The following is a 14,648-nucleotide window of genomic DNA, read 5'->3' on the forward strand; positions in this document are numbered from 1 at the left end:
AGACGCTTGTCAATATGAATCCTACATCTGCAGAGTGATGAGTGTAGTAAACACATCTCATCTAACCAAATGTCTCGTTTTAGCAGACAGGAACAAGGAGCCTCCCTTATAAGTAAAAGCAAACAGATGCTGAGAAGCAATAAAACCACAACCCTCAAAATATAAGGGGTTGTAGCTTTTAAAAAAGTGTTTTTTGAAGCAGTGATAAATTTAAGGTCCAACCAGTGAAAGACTACACCAAATGTCACAAGACCGTCTCTTCCATCTACAAAGGAAGTGGTGCTATCATCTGTGCATGTGGACAGGACAGGGACACAGCAACAAGCCTTACAATAAAACTTGGTAGAGCTAGTAAGACGAAATGATTTCATGGCACTAAAAGTCCCACTTTCAACGGTTGCCTTCTTAAACCATTCAGACACCCATTTTCCCAATCGTGTGCGTTAACCTGGATATTCTGCACTGCCTGGTAGACAATAGAGAAATAATTAGTGCAGAAGGGAATGCACGTGAAGACCTACAAGATGCAAATAAAATGTTGACACCAATAGTCCAACAGCAACAGAATCTTAACTTGTGCAAGATGAAAGCATCTACAGTGAAGTTTGAGACACATACACATTATATATATATATATATATATATATATATATATATATGCACATATACATCTTGATCTGCATCAAACAGTGATGTGGCCAACATCAACAAACTACTGCACCTGCTCAGAGGCTAATCCTTAGAATAAGCAGAGAAGAGTGCGTTTCTCCCTTACACAATCTACCCTTTTCCTAATTACATAACACTAATGCCAAGAATGTATAATCACTGGGAAAATGGCATATTCCTCTACACAGAGAGCTGTTGATCTTGCACATCAGTTGACCATCTGCATTCTACAAAAATGGGGCGACAATACAGAAGTCAGCAACTTAAAATAAGACATATGCCAAAGAAGACACACACACACAAATAATCATCTGTGGTACTGTGAAACAATCCTACTACATACAATAATCTGACACAATAGCTTATCACAGGGGTCTTGGGGACTCATTTGAGATTCAAAGTACTCAAATGTTACACGCATGGTGCAAATTGTAGTCTGCATGCTGTAATACTTTAACAGAAAACCTAAACCCCCAATGTAGTTAACCTTTTCCCAGCCTCCCTTACCATACAGGTCTTATAAAAAAATCAAGAAATGCTTTTGGTACCTTACAATACATGTGTAGGTACATATATTATGTACATGTATGTGCATACATACACATATATACACATGCATATATTTTCCCCCGATTTCCAGTGGGTTTCCTGATTCAGATTACGAAAGTAACACATTCCAATTCAAATCTTAAGATGATTCAGAAAGTAAATTTGCCTGTGACTGCATTAAGTAGACTAGAAAATATAGACATTGTGATTTTCCCTGTTGGTCGTCACCCACAATTTTATATCTTGAGACGGTCTTGCTGAGGGCAGTAAAGGACTACAAATGCTTTATCAGCTACCTCTTTGGGAGACAGTTTCATTTTACCTGTTAGGATGTGCTTTAAACAGCAGGGAGGAGTCATACAGCAACATTACATAAACTGGTAAAACTCATTTCTGGCTAGTGAAATGTTGCTTTTATTCATGTAAATACAAAAGCAAACATATCAAAAGTACAAGCACAAAGTCTGTCTTACTAGCTACTTGAAGGGGAAACTACAAAAGTCAACAATGAATGAGTACAGTTGACAACTTTCACATCTAGCAGATGGTCAACTGATGTGCAAAATCAACAGCTCTCTGTGTAGAGGAATATGCCATTTCCCCAGTTTAGGCAATAATTGTCTGAAATTGTTTTAAGGCTTATAACACTTAAACCCTACAGTTTTTTTTAACTTACTTTTGTATGGAAGACAACTTAAATGGGCCGTGAGAGGCTTTTACCAGCTTTTAGTAAGCACAGACCAATAGTGCCTCCTAAGAAGCTAATGACTCACAGCACCATCCCAGTCATTAAACAAGAAGAAAAACAACAAATGATAGTCAGGCTGCGTCATATTACAGGGACCTAGAACACATTCTGGGATGAGGGACAAGACTTAAAAAAAAAAAAAAAAAAAAAAAAAAATCAGTATGCCAAGTCCCCATGACATCATTTTGGGGTACAAGAAATATAAATTTAATAATAAACAGATTTTTGATGGGATTAGTAGGGCACCGCGGTGGTGGTGCTACGGTAACGTTGTCGCCTCACAATAAGATGCCGCCCTGTTCGATTCTCAGCTAAAGTGTCTCCACACAGGAGACGTGTGTGAATGGGCGTACCTTCGTTGAAGGTTGTACGTCAGGGCTGGCAACTCTGTACGTAAAAATCTACTGCCAATCATTAGCGGACCGGAGTTCCGCTGTGGCGACCCCTAACCGGGAAAAGCCGAAAGATACAACAACAAGTAGGGCACAGAGTAACAAGACTTGTTTTTATTTTCATGGTGCAGTTTTCTTTTAACAACTGGACTTACTGACAGTAATGTCAAAAAGTTTGCTAAACTGAAGAAAAATGTATTCTGACATCACTGCCCGGTGACCAACAAGCTACTGTCATGACAATAACATGACAGAACAAATACAAAAAAAAAAAAAACATTTTGATGCATGTGGTATCTAACTTTTTTTTAAATAACTGCTGTATGCATAGCTAGTTGTATAATCCAAAAGTAACCAATCAGAAGGCCTGACTTTCTGTTTTAAACATTGAATACACAGACATCTAGTCTTATTCAAAGACAGTACGTTGAGGCAAGAATATCATGTAGAAAGAGCAGCAGGCATTGGAAAGACTGTTTGTTGTATGTTCTGATTCCTAAGAACTGTTAAAACAATCACAGACCAAAATAAAGATGATAATCAAGTTTACAACAATCTCATCTAAAATTGCAAAGGTACAGAACAAAAGAATAATGAATCACACCATAAAACAGACTTCGGAATCCTGATTAAATCCTAGTACATTTGTTCCTAGTACATTTGCAGGGGTTGAAACAAAGTAAAACAAAAATTAAAATGACAATAGTGTGACAGATTAAAAGGGACACCATGTGGATTATTAACGCTTTACCCAACAGCCCTTAGAAATGCTCTAGACAGGATTAAAATGTAATCCAGACATTAAAAAAAATATTGTTGTCCCTGCCAGAGTACTTTTAAGTACTGTATGGTCTGAAATACATACATAGCAAACATTTTAAGTTAGTCCACTCAGCAAACATTTGTTGCCTATCCCAAACATGCATTTCAAACACAAAATATGACCTGGAACTACACTTACTGCAATGATATTCAAAGCAAAAGCAGGCTGTCAAAGCATCTAAGTGTTACTGAAAGAATGTAGATTATAAAGTAGGATACAGCACTGTAAGTTCTGTAAAGTTGTGTAGCTTTTACTAAATTTTGCATCTGGAATGGACTGAAGTACTGATGTCGCAATTAATACTTCACTTGAAGAGGCTCTGGCAGAATTCAAACCTAGGCATCAACCACTGGGACCTAATGTAATCCTTACACACACTACTATGCATACTCTGCTTTCATTTCAAGAATGGAACATAGGTTTGCTAAGCTAGGATCCTACTCAAATCAGGCAGTACACAGAGATGCTCAAATAGCTGACGAGTATGCTGTGGGGAATAAGGCAGAATACCTTTGTGGCTACATTGCAATTTGAATGAAAAGTATAACTATTAAGTACAATACTGACATGCAACCAGAAACTAAATTATACACTTTTGGAAAGCTATTAGTGTACTTCAGTCTTTAACACCATTTTACAGTGTCACACAGAACTAGCCCAAAATCAAACACTTAAAACAAATAAATACAGTGATCAGCAAGTGATATTTAGACACCACCTGGTTTATATTTTGATTTCCCAGTTTTGTTTTTTCTTACTGACATGTTAGCAAACAAACTGTTTTAATTTACTTGCCTTTTAAGTGCTCAGCCCATCAATGCAACAAACAGAGAAATGTTAATTTAGCACAGACTGGGAACAAGTAAATACCAAGAGCAGAGCAGTTGCAAACAGATATTTTATGCTCCTGTTAACAGCCCTATGGTAGAAAACCTGAGGAAGTCTAACATAGTAATAGTCAGTTATAAACTGAACCATATCTATTGTGCATTTTCTCAGGCTTTATACAGAAACAGTGGACTTGTTATATAGTCAAAAAAATTGCATCATGGTGCCAAACCCACAGCACTGTCCCTGCTGAATGTTCTGCCTTGTCCTTTGCTTAAACATTAAATCTTGTCACTCCTCTCATCTCAGAGTGCCACATCACATCCCCAAACTTGGAAAGGTAAAATCTAGTTCAGCTTAGGACCCCCTATCAGCCCCATGCTGACAGGAATCTGCATTATCTGTTAGATAATTATTGCTTTGTAGACTGCCTGCTGTCTTAGCCAATTAAACAGCAACAGGCATTGCAAGCATGCTTTTTAATTAGTCTGTAAGGTTGGCAGATTTAAGTACAAAATAAATAAAGGAATAGGAGACAGAAGCTGCTGCTAACAGAATAACCCCTTTTATGTACTGCCAGATGTCTCATTTAATATACCTGAATTAAGTCTCCCTATTGACAGAACACTACTGCTTTGTCAATTGCTTGTCTGTACTTTCAATAGAAAAACAATGACTAAAAAAAATCCCAATGCAGCAGACAAGTTATGCAGTCAGTCTGCTGTACTGTAGTTTAAATACTCAAGCTAGTCAATATTCACAAACAAAATCTGAGGGTATTACAGTGGTCACAGATAAGCATGCATACCATTGAGGAGACTTGCCCAATCTTATAACTGCTTCAGAAAACTGTCTGGTTAAGTGCCTTGTTCAGAGTCGCACAGCAGGCAAAGGGAAGTAGAGAGAAACGTGGGCTAAAAGATGCATCTCTAACTGCTCATAGCCATAATCATCTGCACAGACTTGATGGCACGTCATACCTGGTTAAAACTTAAAATTTGCTGTTTGGATAAAGCATGAAACTTCAAAGTTTCTCAATCCATTTACATGCCATCACCATACATAAAAGCACACAACAATAAAAGGCACCCTAGTCAAAAGCACCTCACACTTCTTGACAGCGCTCAGCCATTTTATACATATAAAAAAAAATAACCTGAACCTTAATGATGGAACCTGTAAAGATGACCTGTACCAAAAAACACTGTTGTTGAAATTTGTGAAGGGTGTCACTTCTGGAAAGCCCCTACCAAAAATAAAATAAGGATGAAACTTTACATTTCCAAAAGTGGATAATTTGAAACATGCTTTTTTTTTTTTTTGCACCACCTGTTTCTCCAAACAGAATTAATTACATATTATGTTCTCTACTATGAGATTAAGACAATTCTAAATGGAGGAATTTCATCAGTTCCACAAAACAGCAGTCTGCCCTGCTGGACAAATACAATGAAGTGCATTCATGGCCATTGGCTATATTTTCTTCTATTTTATGTTATTCCCAAAGCTTTTTAATAAAAAAACTTGAGAATCCTCAGTCCACAAATTTCACTCAACAAAATCTTTCAGTTTAAAATATGGTTAGTATTTAAGTTTGCAGTAACTATCTCAATGTTAGCCTTTCCAGACTATCTAATGAAGGGCTGTTCTGCAGTTCTATCGGTCTGCGAATATAAAAGGAAAGTTAACCATTTCCCACTCTGAGCAAGGCAATGATCATAGGGGGGCTGGAAATTAAGACGTGTTAATGGTTTCAGTTAGAATGCAGTAACAAAATCAAAAGTAGACTTATCCATACTATACATACTGTTCTCCTCAGCCATCTCAGACCTCATGCAAAGAGTACTGCACACATCATACAGAAATGTTCTGGGAGACGCTTGCACTGCTAGTTAAAGCAAGGGTAAAGTTAGTGTTAGCAGCAGCAAAGATGGATACATTTTTAGAAAAAAATACAACACCAACATAACATGATTTCTGCAAAACAATGACCCATTTGACAATCACAAAATGATTTTTTTCACAGAGCAAAGCAAGCCTACAACATACAAAGCAGGCTGTGTACAGGCAGACCTTGGACAGCATATGGATCCTTTTTAGTCTTATACTACCATTTTTCACAGCCTAGAATTCTGCATAGTTGAACTGTGAAACACGTATCTTTATTATGCTACTGACTCCAGGACTGTGTTTATAGTCGGTTATTAAAGGATTCATGATCATTTTTTTTTAAACAAAAATGACAAATTATGCCTTTCTGCCATATTCACAGTACATTCTGTTGTAAAACATTACTCTTGTATTCTCTTAAAAGTTGGGCTGATAGTTAATATAAGCAACATAGCGTTTACAAGTGGAATATTGTTGGTCTGCATTCTCATTTTGGATTATGAGTATTCACAGAAGCTTTTAAGATTCTGTGCTTCATTTAAGGGTTCTTTCTTCAATGCCATCTTAAAATGGCTGTAGAAAAAAAAATATTAAAGGATAAGGAGGAGAATGCTCAAGCAGAGCAAGTCAGATTGGCAATTATAAACAAAAAAATATTCAACATAGCAGGCTGCTATTACACTAATCATTGTATAGATTTTTTTTTTGCAGAGTCATTTACTTGTTTGTACCAGTGGCATTTTAAAGAAGTTCTAAACATAATGTAAAAAAAAGTATAGTTTTTGCTCCCGAATAAATTTTACAAAGATAAATTGTCATTTTTGCGTACTGCTCCTTATATCTAATAAAAAATTGCAAAGACTGGACTACAGTACAAATGTAAATGTTCCCAGGACAATTGTTATGCTCCCAATACTTTACTTTTCGTTACCTCCCCCCACAGATTGTGTTAGAAAGAAGGCAGCACACTTGCCTGGTATTTTAAACTCACTAAAACAAGGAGATGTCAAATTCATTTTCTAGTTATATACCTCATACATATTACACTATTCAAGTACAACTTTCAACATGTATTTTTTGAAGATAACTTCCATACATGGCTCTGGAGTCAATAGCACTTCAAAAGCAGAAAATGCAAGAAATTTTATGAGAGGTACCACTGTTGACTAATCTGAGGCACCACATATCTGTGTAAAGTATTTTGAATCCTAGATAAGACACACAGAAAAAGATAAAGTAGAAATAAAGAAAAAAAAATATATATATATATATATATATATATATATATATATATATATATATATATATATATATATATATATATATACATACATATCTATAGACACACACATACATCCTGCCTATGTCACCGAATACAAGACTCACTAGGATGGAAAGTGACCCCACACTGTGCGGTGTCTGCCATACTCCCAGCCAATCACTTTGCTTCTTTAGTGCAGCATGAGAGCAAATGCAAGAGACCGATACAGACATTCAAAGCATCATGGGTAGGAGGTCAAGGGGAAGTCAAGCAGCTGCAAAGTGAAAGCGAGCAATCTAAAAAAACACTAAGTTATTTATTATTTTAGTATTAGGGGAAACCATTAGGAACCCTATTACCCAAATATCCCTTAAGGAAAAAATGCATCTTTACCACATTGATTATATGCATTTGCTTTTCTAAAATCAATTCATCACTTTTGAAGTCTGATTTTTCATTGCTGAATCCAAGATAATTCAGTATTCATTTTATAGTGTTACTTTATCATATATAACAACCATGCACTAGTACTTTTTAAATTCAACTTTACCAACTGTCAAAGTGCTTCGCTATGAAACACTACATACCGCAAACATCAGAAAGTCAAGTCAAATCAAGGCATCTTCAGTAGAAAATTCATTTCATGTCCAGGAAAACTGCAGACTACTATTCTGAACTGCGTCATGAATGCAAACAATTTTTTGTTTACCAAATGGGATACAGAACTGTACATTTTCCGAGTTCATACAGCAGGAATAAGCACAGTACTTTTATCACAATCACAGTATGACACATGCTGCCACAGCAAATCAGTTATGCCTGCCCTACACTTTAAGGCAATACTAGTTTGCTTTTCAAGTGTTTAAGGAAAAAAAAAAAGATGGCAAGAGTTGGGGCATAATGAGAAAGCAAAGCAGATGTCCAGATTTCATTTTCATTGCTTCATTTCAACTTTGACTCTTTACAAAACACAGAAAATCTTGTGCAATATACACATTTCACTTATGTACTATTAATTTTATCAGGACTGTGAAAAGAACAGCTTGCTTTTGGAGTAAACTAAACATTCCTAAATAGACAAAAGAGAATGAAAATAAGCCACTTAAAGATAATTAAACCACCCCAGTGGGCACCTTCCTCAGAGTCCACAAACAATGCCTCGGGGGAGGGGATTTAAATCTCATGTATTCTCAGCTCTAGAACATAAGTCACAAAAGGGCAATTAGCTGCCTCATCATCATCTGCAACACACACACACACACACACACACTTACTTTACAAAGTGTGCAAAAACCTCTGTTGATCCCTTTGGATTCTGTAAACTTCCAAAACAAAGGTGGCATTCAGCATATACTCAAGAAAAATTTAACACTATCGGTAGGTTAGTTTTTATTTTGAGAACAGTGTTATACTTACTAAGTACACTGATCTCATAAAATTAAAGGTATCTTTGTATGAAGAGCTCAACCTCTCCATTTTATTTGACTTTTAACAAATTGCAATCTACAGTCTTGTCCCTCCCACAGTATCAAACCGGTGCTTCAGGAATGAAACTGCTGCTTTAAAAGTTTACCGAATCCAAAGTAGAGCGTGACTAACTTTTTTACAATTAATTCATGAATGCATTTTTAAAAGTTTTAATACAGCAAATAAACACTCGTTTCATGCCCACCAGCTGTAATTTACAAACTAACTTTAGCACTACCAGGCATATTGTAGGACGACAGTTTCTATCACATATAAGTCTTGAGTAAAGGTATATAGCCCAGTCCTCCGCCTCAAAAGAAACATTTCATGTACTAAAGTAGTCTTCTGTCTTAGTCTGCAAGGAAAACATTTTCCAATTGCACTCAAGAAACTGAGCTGACAGTCCTCTGCACATGCTCTGTTAAGTGAACATGAATGATGCTGACTGCAGTGTGTCACAGTCTAAAGAACTTGTTTTCCTAAAAGGTACAATAGATTGTTTTCAAAGTAATAACAGTTAAACAAACAATTTAATTATGACATGCCAATTACAAAAGGGATATTTGAATAATAGAGCTAAGCATAGCATTTGGGAATGAAGTGAAGCAGCTTAACACCTAAACAGGAGACACAGCAAGAGAGACAAAGCACACTGGTTTAGTTAAAAATGAAATCAATATGTTTAATAAATGTTTGGTACCAAATTGCATTACAAACATCAAGCATAGCACACACACACACAACAGTTTTCAAATGTACAGTTCTAATAATGCCTCCCCCTGAGGCCAAGCCCCCCCCCCCCCCAAAAGTAAAAAAAAAAAAATAAAAATAAAATTAAAAAAATAAAAAATAAAACTGCCAATCAAACTCAGGGCTCTAACAGAGCCAATAATAATAATCACATTAAAACAGGTACAAAAAAGGCAGACTACGCTGCCAAGATGAAAGACAGCCATCCATTGTTGGGCCATCAAAGATGGCCATCTCACGGAGGGCCATGAGTATCTATAGCTACACAAAGGTTTCTTTTCCTTTTTTTTTTTTTTTTTTTGCCCGCCTCCCCCCCCTTTTTTTTGTTATTAGTAACCTTGGTCAAATGAGTCCTCCGAGGAGTCACTGAAGGAAGATCTCGCCTCTGCCTCTTGCAGCAACAATGCAAAGTGCTTCAGCTTTTCCTTATTTGCCACTTGTCTGGATTTAAGAGTCTCTGTGGAAGACATGCCAGTCTTTGCTGGTCTATTGCCTCTGGAGCATTTGATGCCTTTCATGGACACTGTACCATACAGACTGGGCGTTCGTGGCTTGGATCCAGACAAGCATGATGATAACTGTGACTGCCATCCATCCTTCAAAGTAGCTTCTTCCTCAGAGTCGGTATCTATAATTAAGACAGCGTTGAACAAAATTATCAAATTGTGAGACATTTACTACAGCTTTCAATTAAAATGCAACATATTACTTTTTGAAAACCCAAAAGTAAATTAGATAAATGCCTGTTAGACTGAAGTCTAGACATGATCAACAATTACTGCACTAGTTAAACTTCCACACCAGAACAAATGCTTCAGAATTCATCTTGCCCCACCTGCACATTCTTATTTTCTTTCAACTCAACACATTCTGAAGGTACACGTGCATCTAAATTAACAGAAGTGGCACTGGAGCTCAACATAACTAAATAATGTCAGTTTACTAGTTCCTTAAAAGAGTAAACTCGCTGTTTTTTTTTTCTTGCCTGACATCTGAGCAAAATAAACCACTTTGCATAAAACATTTGCTTGTCTTAGGATAGCAACATGTTCATATACACACACTCCTTTTATTCTGTATAAATGGCGATCATATTTTCTGGGACCATGCACAGCCATGTGAGGACACAAACCAAAGAACCAGGTTCACCATTTGCCTTGTTCAATCATGGTTCATTTACCCTAAAAAGTAGCTGGTTATCCTTGCTAAGTAAATATGGTCCACAGTCAATTAAATTTTAACAGTTTTTCTCTTATGACAGATGTAACTAGCAAACATCTCATTTCTCTTAGCAAGCCTTCTCAATTTTTACAGCAACACACTGTCTTGTTTACCTTTGTCAGCAACAAGCATAGATTTACTTGCAACTCTTCTAAAGCCAGTCATCATTACTGTGTTCACCAATTTTGTTAAAAGGCAGCTATACTTTAAAAGGAATACAGGCTAGGAGTATCCAAAACTAGCACTTTCTGTCTGCTGAGTTTCCTGGAATTAAACACCCAGAAGCTTGAGACAAATTCCATTACTTTATGCCTGATAAGCAACAGTTTAGCATTTATTAAATAAGGTGATTGTGGATCAGTGCTCTACTGCAGTAAACAAAAATTTTAAAATACATTAATCACAACTGCACAAAAATAGAAAGACTAATCCCCTATCAGAATTATACTAACCATCTGCTGTGCCAAAGAATGAAGCTAAAAGAATGCAAGGAATCATTGCAAGGTAGGCCAAGGGAAGAAGTGGTTGATCTTGTGATGGCTCAGCTGTTTCTAATGCCAGTTTATAGAAACATTGGAAGTGGGGGGAGGCAGTTAGAGACACTAAGTCTAACATTAGTGCACTGCCGCAGCAGCCTAAGCTATTTCGATCCTACCTCCCATCACCAGCCATATTTTCAAAGTTCAAGAGTGCCTTCCATATGCTCCGTCAGGAGCTCAAGACGATCTCCTATAACAACTGTTAAATCTCAGATAATAATAATAAAAAAAACTCAAATCTTTCCTGCTGCTGAAGAGTACTCCTTTGGTAGGCCCTTTCTAATTGTTAATCTGCTAGCAATAGTTCATGGCTGGGCAAATAAGTTCCACATTGGGTTAAAATCTTCCACTAAAAGTTTTCTGAGGAAAATGTATATTTTCTTCTGAAGAAAAATGTAGTATTTTCCTGGGAATTAAAAGAGTGGTCACTTTTTTTGTCAGGGGAATGCTCTTGTGTAAATTCTTATGCAAACATTTTTTTTAATTGTTTTTTAAACTTTTTCCAACAGGCTGTGCAGGTTTTATGTATTAGGACAGGTTTGGTGCTTGAGCAGACTGTCTGTGTTTTTTTCTTAACTGAATCTACTTTGGGGGTCAAGCCAGCTCCAGGTTTGTCTTGGCTACTGATGGGTCATGTGTCCACTCTTGGTTTCTCAGATAACTCACCTTCTTTCCCCCAATCCCTCTAGTGCAGCGCCTACAGTCACTAAAGTCACTTGCAATAATTTAACATTCTACAAAATGGCATTTATAGGATTCACCATACCCAAAGGATCTCGGTTTACAACTTCTCTCTCACTCCCAGAATTGATGCAGTATTTCCTTTATATTACTCCTACTACACATATGGAATTGTTTTTTTTCTCCCTTCACTTAGCTAAAATGGCAGCACTGAGTCACAGAGATCTTCCACAGCCTTTGGATCCCAACCTCTTTTGTCTGACTCATCCTGATTTAGACAATTTTTACAAATTGTTTCACAGCTCACCTTAAACACACATGCAGGCTACAGATAGCACTTCCTGCCAATGCAGGAATGTGCGTGTCTAATAATAAACTTTGTAAGTACAGAAGTGCACTGCATTTGTCAATTCAAAGCTATTTGGTGTGTATAATGTAAGTGATCACATCTCTACCCTAAAAATGCACGAGAGACTTTTTTCATGTTGCCTAGGTTCAACCTGTGCAACTGTCTTCTTTGAGTTATAGTAAACTACTTCTACTGTTGTTGCCATCACTTTCATTATATTATACTATACTCAAATTCTAAACCCTAATCTCAAGAGTGTGACAAGTTTTTTATGCCCTTCGCAGCCACTTCAACTTATGGTTAATTCAAAAATCGTGTCAGTCAAAATGTGGAAGATCGATTTTGATTTACAACTAATACAGAGAGGCATCCATAAGACTAAAACATTGTTGAATTGTTAATGAAGGCACACTACCCACTGTTACTGGCCACTTGTATAGTGATAGCCTGCACCTTCATATTCATGTACTGTAACTGAATCTGTGTTATGTATCCCTTTCCTTCCTTTTCCTCACGGTCAGATACCTACAACTACAAACTATACTTTTACTTAATCATCACACAATTATATCCAGGGTTGTAACTCAGCTGTTTGTTTCTGGGCAATAGTCCTATCTGCCCTAGCCTTCCAGTTCAAAGTTGAGAACAAATGTATTAGCAAAATCGTGTGTGTGTGTGTGTGTGTGTGTGTGTGTGGGGGGGGGGGATCTTCAACTAAGCAAAGAACCATTATGCACAGACTGACTTCCCTAAGCACCAACACTCTGAAAAAAATGTTCATCATCAACTGTTTATAGTTCTTTACTGATCAAAGGAAGACGGTCACAAATTTAAAACTGTAGGTGATGAACACCACTAAAAATTACATTTTCTAGCCTAGGTCACACAGGCTGAAACCAATTTCTTTTTGAAACAGATTGAAATTTAACAGAAAAAATTGCTGGGACCTTCACAATCTCTAAGAAACAAGTGGAAATAAAAACTGAGAGGTGCTGAAGGCTTTGAGCAATAAACCACGTCTAGGTAAAATTACAGGAAGAAAGCACAACTCTAGGATAACATTGGAGGGTGGAGCTTTCCTTTTTAAGATAAATTTAAACTGCCAAATGGATCTTAAAAACAAGAACACAGAAAGGAATACAAATGCATATGCCTGATCAACTAGAAAATATAATCCCAAGTAAGACCTATTTGTATTTTCCCTAAAATATAAAACTAAACTCTACGCTCAAGGACAAGTAAATGCAAGTTTTAGATCAGAACAAATTACCAATCTTTTCAAAGTAATCTATTGTAGTATTCAGAAACAAAATTACACATGAAGCAACTCTAAGCATGTACTCACAGCTAAAACAGAAAGATGTAGAATGCTTTTAACTGTGGTGCCTTTTTCATATATGGAATCAGCGTTGCCACATTTCTGAAGGGACAGGTAGGAACAAAAAAAAAAGAAGGTCCTTCACGCTACGTGAAGACAAAAAATAAACAAACAGAAGAGGCTCCGCTGCTATGTGATTTTTGATTGGCTAGTATGCTGGTATACGAGCCAATCAAAAATCGCACAGTGGAGCCTGTATCGCTGGGATTTTCAAAAGGTGGTGCGGGACTCTGGATTGGGCTGCTGACCTCCGGATGGTCCCATTCATAATACAGGGATGTCTGGCAACCCTGTACAGACTGCATATAAATCAAAACACATGACTAGAGGATATTCACAGTACTGTTTACTTACTGTACGAGTAACTGCTGACTTCTGATCTTGCTGGTGAATGAGGAGTTTTGAGTCGATTTTTGACCTTTAATCCCACCTCCACCTTCTTTATTTTTGTGGCTTTTTTGGTTTTACCTTCTTTAAAAGTCTTCTGTGGATTACTGAAACTCTTTGAAATATTTTTCTTCTCCTCCTTTGCCATTGTGATCTCTGGAGGCCCCAGATACCTGCTGGTGCTGCCACTGCAAATGCCCTTCTGCTTTCCAATACTATAGTCTAAGTATTTGAAAGGGGAACACATTTTGTTTAATTTGGTGAGTGACAGAGCTTTATCAAGCTTGGTTGCCAGCTGTTCCTGCTCGCTGACCTTCTTTTTCTTCTTACATTTCACCTTAACCTGCAGAGAAAAGTTTGTACAGTTTAGAAAATCACAATCTTGTAATAAACAGTACACAAATTACTGATTTTCATAAGTTCATAGATTAGTACTACGCTAATTGCCCTTATGGGCCATTTTAAGCCTAGCCAATTATCCCATGTAAGAATCGAACCCTGCACATTGTGTCTATAAGGTAAGCATTTTAACCATTATACCCAACCTCCCACTCCCTAATTTATTTAATTTAGATAATTCTGATGTTGGTGTATGTCCGAGTATTACAACTTAATAATGTGCAAATGCTTCATAAAAGCAAGAATAACATGACCCAAGTTAGTGGCATGTCTAAATCGGTTATAAATGACATACAAATCACACTTTTGCTAGAAAA

The 14,648-nt window shown here is 36.8% G+C and overlaps 1 protein-coding gene across 1 annotated transcript in view; it reads right to left on the minus strand.

Moving 5' to 3' along the window:
* The window catches only part of TNRC18 (trinucleotide repeat containing 18), a 725,141-nt gene that overhangs the window by 284,249 nt on the left and 426,244 nt on the right, over window positions 1-14,648 (minus strand). Inside the window, exons 13-15 of the mRNA XM_044088920.1 lie at window positions 13,900-14,275; window positions 9,715-10,005; window positions 5,817-5,897 (exon numbers count right to left, since the gene is read on the minus strand). Of these exons, the coding sequence (XP_043944855.1) occupies window positions 5,817-5,897; window positions 9,715-10,005; window positions 13,900-14,275 (748 nt within the window). The remainder of the gene's footprint in view (window positions 1-5,816; window positions 5,898-9,714; window positions 10,006-13,899; window positions 14,276-14,648) is intronic.

The sequence above is a fragment of the Protopterus annectens genome, chromosome 12.part0 (assembly GCF_019279795.1).
Source record: "Protopterus annectens isolate FY-2018-M chromosome 12.part0, PAN1.0, whole genome shotgun sequence".
In the NCBI taxonomy this organism is placed as follows: domain Eukaryota; kingdom Metazoa; phylum Chordata; order Ceratodontiformes; family Protopteridae; genus Protopterus; species Protopterus annectens.